This window comes from Capricornis sumatraensis, chromosome 11, assembly GCF_032405125.1.
Source record: "Capricornis sumatraensis isolate serow.1 chromosome 11, serow.2, whole genome shotgun sequence".
Classification (NCBI taxonomy): domain Eukaryota; kingdom Metazoa; phylum Chordata; class Mammalia; order Artiodactyla; family Bovidae; genus Capricornis; species Capricornis sumatraensis.
Window position 1 is genome coordinate 73427583 of NC_091079.1, and position 9594 is coordinate 73437176.

The 9594-nt window shown below is 41.6% G+C and overlaps 1 protein-coding gene across 1 annotated transcript; it reads left to right on the plus strand.

Moving 5' to 3' along the window:
- Positions 1–378: 378 nt before the first annotated feature.
- Positions 379–6265, plus strand: KCNV1 (potassium voltage-gated channel modifier subfamily V member 1). Its single transcript, XM_068984091.1, has 3 exons — positions 379–845; positions 1707–2236; positions 5754–6265. The coding sequence occupies exons 1-3, from the start codon at positions 379–381 to the stop codon at positions 6263–6265; spliced, it is 1509 nt and encodes a 502-aa protein (XP_068840192.1).
- The last annotated feature ends 3329 nt before the right edge of the window (positions 6266–9594 follow it).

Below are 9594 nucleotides of genomic sequence, written 5' to 3' on the forward strand. Positions count from 1 at the left end.
CCTCCCCACCCGCTCCAGCGGCCGCGAGGCCTTCCACCCAAACACCTCCGGGCTGGAGGTCTCAGTTACAAAGTTGGAGAGCGGGTAGTGAGTCCGAGAAGGACCACGGCGACCAACTGTGTGCCCGGCGGCTGTCCTCGGCTTGGTCCGCACGTGAGCGGTTCCCTAGGGCGCCACCCCTCGTCTCCATCCCAGGCACGGATGCGCGGCTCCCGCGCACTCGCGGCTCCCTAGCGGCGAGAGGGAGAACCAGCACAGGGGGTGGAGAGAGGAAAGGTTCGCGGGTGGGAGGAACCCCCCTCGGGAGCCCGGGAAATCCCGGCCGTGCCTACCCCCTCCCCCTCAACTTCGAGGCGCTCTTCGGCAGCGGCGGCGAGGATGGAGCTGCCTCCCCGGGGCCGGGCGCCGCCGGACTCCTCGCTGGACAGCGCCTCCCTGACCTCGCTGGACTCCAGCGTCTTCTGCAGCGAGGGTGAAGGGGAGCCCCTGGCGCTCGGGGACAGCTTCACCGTCAACGTGGGCGGCAGCCGCTTTGTGCTCTCGCAGCAGGCGTTGTCCTGCTTCCCGCACACGCGCCTGGGCAAGCTGGCCGTGGTGGTGGCCTCGTGCCGGCGCCGCGGGGCCCTGGCCGCGGTGCCCAGCCCCCTGGAGCTCTGTGACGACGCCAATCCCGTGGACAACGAGTACTTCTTCGACCGGAGCTCGCAAGCCTTCCGCTACGTCCTGCACTACTATCGCACCGGCCGCCTGCACGTCATGGAGCAGCTATGCGCGCTCTCCTTCCTCCAGGAGATCCAGTACTGGGGCATCGACGAGCTCAGCATTGACTCCTGCTGCCGGGACAGGTACCCGCGAGGCGCCGGGGGCGGGGGCGCGGGGGGGTCGGGGCGGGGCAGCGGGCGCCGTGGGGATGGGGCGGCCGGGGGCAAGATTTGAGACTTCATCCAAGCCTCGCTCGAGCCAGGCCTAAGAATACTACCTGTGGCCGTTTAGGAGCCAGAAGAAGGCAGGGTGGCAGTGGGGGCCAGAAAGCATCAAAGCCAAGTTTTGATGGAACTTTTTGAACTTTCTGCTTTTTCTAGTGAAGGTATGCTAATTCATTTGTAATCAAGAGTGGCCAGGCCTGCAATAAATATCTGGTGATTGTAAAGATGAGTCAAAAATTATGCTCCAAAAAATGCACCTAAAAGGATGTAGGTTACAGTATAGAGAGTGGTGCTTTATCACACTTAGGAGGCTTCAGTTTTAAAACTTGGATAAAGAACTGCTTTAAATCCAGAAGACAGAAAGTTGGTTCTTTGTGAATAAGTGTGGCACTTTGGTGATTTATTATTTTGCAATTACTTTGCTATTATTACCATTTCATCATGAATATCTTTCCATTACCCACATTAAAAAAAAAATTCCCTATTGCAAACTTCTGTTCTTGTTACAAGAAAAAAGTAGGTCGTAAAATGCATTAATCTAAAGTAGCTTTGCTACGTATAATTTATTCTATATAAACTTCTACCACAAAAGCACCATTTTAAAAGCAATAATCTTTCACATCTGAGTCCTGTGAAAAGACGGCCTGGGTAAAATATGGCATGAACTTGTTCTGCATGTTACTGAATTAAGAAGCATGACTTCACTGCCGAGTTTAATTCCCACTTTACTTCAGTATTTTTAAAAAGTTAGACTAATCACCAGGTTGTCTTCCCTAAAAGATACTTCAGAAGAAAGGAGCTGAGTGAAACGTTAGACTTTAAGAAGGACACAGAAGACCAGGAGAGTCAGCATGAGAGTGAACAGGACTTCTCCCAGGGACGTTGCCCCACCATCCGCCAGAAGCTCTGGAACATCCTGGAGAAGCCTGGGTCGTGCACAGCGGCCCGAATCTTTGGGGTCATCTCCATCATCTTTGTGGCGGTGTCCATCGTCAACATGGCCCTGATGTCAGCCGAGTTAAGCTGGCTGGACCCACAGCTGCTGGAAATCCTGGAGTATGTGTGCATCAGTTGGTTCACGGGGGAGTTTGTCCTGCGCTTCCTGTGCGTGAGGGACAGGTGCCGCTTCCTGAGGAAGGTGCCGAACATCATAGACCTCCTTGCCATCTTGCCCTTCTACATCACTCTCCTGGTAGAGAGCCTGAGTGGGAGCCAGACTACACAGGAGCTGGAAAACGTGGGGCGCATCGTTCAGGTTTTGAGGCTGCTCAGGGCTCTGCGCATGCTCAAACTGGGCAGGCATTCCACAGGTATTCAGGTTTCGTGATGCCTTTTCATTCGCTGTTGTTCTTAAGCATTAGGGCTTTGACCAGGGTCCAAGGGAAGCGACTCTTGACTCTCAATTGACGCTCAGAATACCACCTGCTATATTTCACCCAATTATGATCTCCAGAAAGGTACTGAAATGCAAAACCTTGAGGTTGTTATCGCAGGTAGAGAGGACAACTTGCCTCTCATACACTTTCTCTCCTTAAGACATGTGAGAAACTATTTAACCATATGTTCATTTTAATTTATTTTAACCCAGGTGCCCAGAAGATGTACAAAAATTAAAGACACACTGCTTCTGGAAGGTGCTACATAAAATATGCATAAACAGCACATAAAAAGATATGCACAAATTATATATGATATATAGGAACATAAGCCAGTTTCTTTTCTGTGTCGAAGGAAATGTTTTTCACACTAGTTTGTTGGCAGAAGAGAAAGTCAGTCCTCCAGGACCTTCTCTGGCTATGCAAAAAGAGATGACTGGGCACTGGGGGCCTTCTCATAATTTGGGGGGAAACAATGGAAATATTTGCTTTAGAAGTAAAAGGGTCTTTGCGACCCTTTGGACTGTAATCCACAAAGCTCCTCTGTCAATGGGATTTCCCAGGCAAGAATGCTGGAGTGGGTTGCCATTTCCTCCTCCAGGGGATCTTCCCATCCAAGGGATGGAACCCACATCTCCTGCATCTCAGGCAGAGTCTTCACTGTGAACCATCTGTGAAGCACTTACAAGAAAGCTAAAGACACAAATTAAATTCCCTGTCTAGTATCCGAGAATTTTTTTGTCCTGAACTGGGGAGGCATAAGAGAGACAGTAACAAGAATGCCTTAGCTTTTTGTATGTATCCATAAAGCCTTGAAAATCTAAAGAACACTCTCTCTAGAGAAATGTCTACACGACACACACACACACACACACACAATTGTACATGAAAAATTATAGGCAAATCAGAGGAAATCATACAAATCCATTAAAGATGATGCTTCCATCCCTAAGGGCAGGGATTCTCAGTGACTGGCCCTGCCGTCTGTTAGATGTTCTGGAGCACATATGTGTTCCCTTATGTTAGACTTTAATAAAAACAAGAATCCCTTGAAAAGCTTGTTAAAATGCAAATTCTGAGCCCCAACTCCAGAGACTCAGATTTTAGTTTTGGGGGTTGGATCCAGAAGCATGCATTTTAACAAGCTAACTTTGATGTGGGTGGTCTTGAGAAACACTTTCAGAAACACTGGAGTAGGATACAATATTAATACGAAACATATAAATACAAATAACTGACTAGAGACTCCTATTCCCACTGATTTCCCTAGATATATGCCTGACTGGTCACCTAAAAGGAGTTGATGGTAGAGATCTCTCCTTATATATCTAGGAAGAAATGAACCTCAGATATGTTTTCTCCGCACATCTCTGAGGAAACTAGGACTGTTCCTAATATAATTTTGGTAGTGTATTTTCCTAGCTAGCCTCACATACCAGGGATTTGATAATGGGGTTTCCAACAACTTTTAGAAGTACCACTCTTTGTTCTCTGACACCCATAATGGGATGCTTTCTTCTAGTATTTATAAACTCTTCACAGGATTCAATTTAAAAACACCCAGTAAAGACTGCATTTTTCCCCAAAAGAAAGGAAAAAGAAAATAATAGTAATTTCCACAATGTCACCTCTTCAAAGGTTTTCTCAGTTCTAAGGCAAGTAAAAGTATTAATAAAGTCTTAATTTATTGAAAAGATATGAACAGTTGCAATGAATATTTGACAGTTTTATCTTGAGCATTACATTCAGCAAAATATAAACATAGAGCACATATTTCTCTAGGTATTAACTGTAAATAAAATTGAGAAGTATTATGAAATAATGGTTTAAGAAGACAATGGTGGACCAGACAGCCTAGTTTTAAGTCTTTGGCCTGTTACTTTGTACTAAATATGCTACTTTTCTGTGCCTTGGTCTGCTCACCCATAAAATGGCATAACAAATATAACATCTATCTCATGTTATTTTTTAGGATGATCCGAGTTAATTGATATAACCGGCAGAAATTCAGGCCACTTTGTTTCTTTTCAAAATGAACTGTCTAGAACATTGGAATGACAACAGTCTTTCCAAACACTATGCATTTCTTCATATGTTCTCAATTTCAGAAATCCAATTCAATACAGACACATCAAGGCCAGTTTTCTAAAAGGTATTCTAAAGATATTATTTAAAATGACTTTTAAAGTTAAATCTCAAATTATATTCATTGGTCTTTTAAAATAGCTGGCCAATAATTAAAGAACATCTCAAAATTCTAAGAACAAAATTCAGAATAATGAGAGCAAAAATAGTATTTTAATGTATTTAAAATAGTCTCTAGTGAATAAAAATTTAAACGTAATTCCAAGAGGTATTACTTTGGACTTTTGAGACAATATCATTGTGACATCATGTTAATATGACTTCAAAATATGAATAAACTTTCATCAGTATCTCTAGTGCTAGGGAAGATACCTTATTTAAATAGCGATCCTATAATGGGCTCCTCTTGCTATAACTTTGGTATTAAGGACAAAAATTTCAATGGTGCCACTGAAATGGAGGAGTACTGGAACCCCTCCTGCTACTCCTTTAAGAATGTCCTCACATGTAGATTTGATGTTCTTTTGTGAATTTTCTTCCTGAATCCTAACTTGTTTTTACTGCTTCACTTCATTCTCATCTTTTAATTCTTCTGGCTCTTTCAGATGATGATGCCCCTAATTGTGTTAAACTTGTGTTATCAGGAAAGTGAGAAAAACAGACACATAAAATATAAGGAGACAGCATAAAACTGCCTTAGAACAGTGTGCAAGGTGATACATCAAAATGCAGACCTGGCCAAAAGAGCCCTCCTCGTACAATGCTGCAGAGGCTCACATTGCATGAAGGACACCGTGCCATCGAATGTCCCCTGCCTGCCCTTCTTCTCCTCTCTCATATTTTTTGTATAAATAGTAGGTGTTTAATAGCTAGGAGCTTCCCAGGTGGTACTAATGATAAAGAACCCGCCTGCCACTGCAGGAGACCTATGAAACACAGGTTCGATCCCTGGGTTGGGGAGATCCCCTGGAGGAGGACATGGCGAGAATACTCCCCTCCAGTATTCTTGCCTGGAGAATCCCGTGGACAGAGGAGCCTGGTGGGCTATAGTCCACAGGGTCACACAGAGTCGGACATGACTGAAGCAACTTAGCATGCACACACGCACCTGTAATAGATAAGTGAGTGAATGAACCTAATTATATTTATTTTTAGCCTTCTCAATCAGTCCCCATCAACTAGACTAAGAACTTCCTGAAGATTGTAACTTATCACCTCTGTACCCCCAGAACTTTGCCCAATGCTGGAGCCATAGGAAATGTCAAATGCATGTTTTGGGATGGCTAGCAGGGAAGGAGAGGGAGAGGAAATGGGCAGAGGAAGGGAAAAGGGGTGGCTGTGACTGACACCAACTGTTCTATTACAGGCTTACGCTCCCTTGGAATGACAATCACCCAGTGTTATGAAGAAGTTGGCCTGCTGCTCCTGTTTCTGTCTGTGGGAATCTCTATATTTTCAACTGTGGAATATTTTGCTGAGCAGAGCATTCCCGACACAACCTTCACAAGTGTCCCTTGTGCCTGGTGGTGGGCCACAACATCCATGACTACCGTGGGATATGGAGACATAAGACCAGACACCACCACGGGCAAGATTGTGGCCTTCATGTGTATCTTATCGGGAATCCTTGTCTTGGCCTTGCCCATTGCTATTATTAACGACCGCTTCTCTGCTTGCTACTTCACCTTGAAGCTCAAGGAAGCAGCTGTTAGACAGCGTGAGGCTCTGAAGAAACTTACCAAGAATATAGCTACTGACTCATATATCAGTGTGAACTTGAGAGATGTCTATGCCCGGAGTATCATGGAGATGCTTCGACTGAAAGGCAGAGAAAGAGCAAGTACTAGGAGCAGTGGAGGAGATGATTTCTGGTTTTGAATTCACTTTCAGTTTACTTACAAAACTTGTGTAAAACTAACTTGATTGATAAAGCCTTGATATGGATGTCTGTACACTGCTGCTGAGTCTCTTTTGAGTCCTGCTTGTGTTCATTTTAGTTGACACATTGCTTGGTCTACTAGAATAGTCCACATCCCCCCAAAACAATGGCACATTGTTCTGACACACTTGAGTCTTAAAACTAGCCATTTAACACCACCCAAGGCAACAAAGCCAATAGACATGTGTTAGAATTGTCAAATATAAAATAATAGTGTAATGGATACAATAACGTTAAACGTTTTCCTATCACTAATTTTTAGAGTCTTTTGCACCTCTAATTTTAAAGGATGGACATTAAACGGCATAGCCCAGAGCAAAGATAAGTGAACATTGAAGATCATGGTGAACAATTTTGTTATAAAAAGATATTCTCCAAGTAAGTAAATCACTCTTTTCTTGAACAGTTAAAGCTGCTGAATATAACAGTTAGCTTTTCGAGAGAAATTCTGATCTGATGATCATAGACTGAGTGCCTATCTTTCCTCTGGTGCAGACATTGGTCCCAAATGGACTGAGTTATGTGTTCCATCATTAGTTTTGAAGGTAGAATCCAAAAACTACCTAGGCTGCGGTAGAAGAGTGCTAACTAAAGGCTTTGAGAATTGCACTTCCTCATCCTTCTCATGGAGTACATATGTGGAGCATAAAGGCAATATCTCTTTATACTCCATGGAAACTAGATGGCCTTTAAATATCTCGTTATTGACTTGGTGTTCAAGTTATGTCTTTAAAATGGTGACTTTGTAAGTAACTAAGTGGTGAGGATCTTAAATGTATATACACTGAAGTTATTAAATCATCTTATTTCATAATATGAGAATGTTATGTTGAATGATACCATTGGATGAATTTGACAATCTTTTAATTGTTAACAAAAAGTATTGTAGACAGCTTTCTGACTGTTGGGGTAAATAGCAAATGTTTCAACTTTACATGCATTTTGACAGTATTTCAGGATACAATAAAATTCCTAGTCAGTTTGTTATATAATTAAAGCCAACAGTTCTAAACTTGGGAATTATTTTATGGTTTCCAATGTTCTTAAAAATGAGATTTCAAAAACTAAGAATAATACAGAGTATTATTTTCATATCTGCAATCTCAATGAATATAATAGTGCCCCCAAGGGGACAAAAATTGTTTCTTGGAGGGGGACAAAAAAATCCTACTGTTTTTATTCATACAACACATATATCCATGCAATACACAAAGAGATTATAGCGTATATCTTTGGTATTAATATTCCATGGGCTGGGAAATTAGAAAAATGCCTAACAGGTCCTTTCTAGGGTTGAGTTATGGTAAGAAATAAACACTGAGAAGGACAAATTTAATATATGTCTGTATAATATGTCATTAAATCTATTTAAGGATACCTTATTATAAACCACAAAGAAGAGAGAGAGGAAGAGAGAAAAGACATGAAAAAGAACAAAAGAAAGTCCAATGAATTATAAGATACCACTGATTGCAAAATGCATCCAGATTTTGGATATATAAAAATTTTAAAATATGCATCTTAAAATCAATGAAATATCATATACACTACCTCTAGCTTTCTGATATGCATACTTAAGCTCTTAAAACGTTTTCATTGATGGCATGAGTTTTAAATTGTATGCTAAAATACTTTAATCCATTTGGCTTGTTTCCACTTCCCCCAAATATTATGAAATATTTAAGAGATATGAGTAGTAATAAAATAAATATTTTCCCTCTTACACAATTCCCAGGTGCTAGAGCATACCACAGGGCCACTTGTCCTAATATAAGTGGCACCCACACTCTGAAGGGGAAATAGACACAGAAGGCAAACTCATTCTGGCTTATCTAGAACTCTCCCCAAGAGATCCAGGCTGTGCTCTGTACTCATCATATATCTTGTCACTGTATCTTCAAGGTATTTCTATTATATAATTACTATTGCTAAACTCTTCTAATTATATAAGTTATATATTTATCCATCCAACAAATATTGATTCAGGATTCATTTATGTGCTGGGGCTTGAGATTCTTTGTTAAACCAGATCAAGTCCTGTTCTCTTGCATTTAATATTCTATTCAAGACTGCGAGGGGAACACAGATGACAGAGCTGAAGCAAAAAAAGATGAAGGGACCTGCCCAAATTCACACAGCCCATAGAGAGTGCCAGAACCAGGAATGAGTTCCAACCTGCTGGTCCCTGAAAATGATACTCCTTGAAGGTATATGACAGATTTCATTATTCTCATATACACTGTGCACAGGGATACCCTTCAGGGGCAAGTAAGCCAATTTCTTATGGCTAGAGAGATTCAATATGCCTTAAGAAAAATATCAGCTTATTCTCAAAGGTGGAATGGTGCATCTAAAGGAACAGTTGTCACACCATGTAGCCACAATTAGACAAGAAAAATATTATCTTTAGAATAATTAATAGCTAGAAAGTGAGAAAGTGTATTACACATCTACTTTTCCTACTGCAAAAAATTCTAATATGTTCTCCAGAAATGTGGTATGTGAGCTGTATAAATTTTGTTGAGAGGTGGACATTTCAAAAGAAATTTTAAAATATTACTTGCTTTGTCAGTTTTGCTGTTATATAAAATATTGGTGTATCTATTCAATAAATTGTACATATAAGCAAGCCAAATTTAAGTAACAAATCAAGGCAAGAACTGTAATTTTATATTCCAGTATTTTAAAAATTTGATATTTGTCAAAAGCCTAAGAATAATTGCTATAGAACAATATTTAATTTGTTTGGACATATAAATAATTTCACTATAGGCTATTTAAAGAACACTAGTTAAAGACAGGAGAAGGAAATGGCACTCCACTCCACTACTCTTGCCTGGAGAATCCCATGGACGGAGGAGCCTGGTAGGCTGCAGTCTATGGGGCCACAAAGAGTCGGACAAGACTAGGCGACTTCACTTTCACTTTTCACTTTCCTGCATTGGAGAAGGAAATGGCAACCCACTCCAGTATGCTTGCCCGGAGAATCCCAGGGACGGGGGAGCCTGGTGGGCTGCCGTCTATGGGTCGCACAGAGTCAGACACGACTGAAGCGACTTAGCAGCAGCAGTTAAAAACATTTGAGTGCATAGAGGTAATGTTTGAGTATCTAAAGGAGCAATGTTAAGAAATTACTGAGGTATGTATGGTAGAAGTGGCCTCAAGTTCAAGTTTTACTGGGATTTTTTCTATATATATTGATACAAGGAATAGTTGCATTTACCATTTTAATGCAAATTAGTATAAAGCATAATGTATTAAATGCACA

Excerpts from the sequence above, each read along its gene's own strand:
- KCNV1 (XM_068984091.1), top strand. The coding sequence starts at position 379 with ATGGAGCTGCCTCCCCGGGGCCGGGCGCCGCCGGACTCCTCGCTGGAC. Across the intron at positions 846-1,706 it reads GACTCCTGCTGCCGGGACAG|ATACTTCAGAAGAAAGGAGC; the intron begins GTACCCGCGAGG and ends CTTCCCTAAAAG. Across the intron at positions 2,237-5,753 it reads ACTGGGCAGGCATTCCACAG|GCTTACGCTCCCTTGGAATG; the intron begins GTATTCAGGTTT and ends GTTCTATTACAG.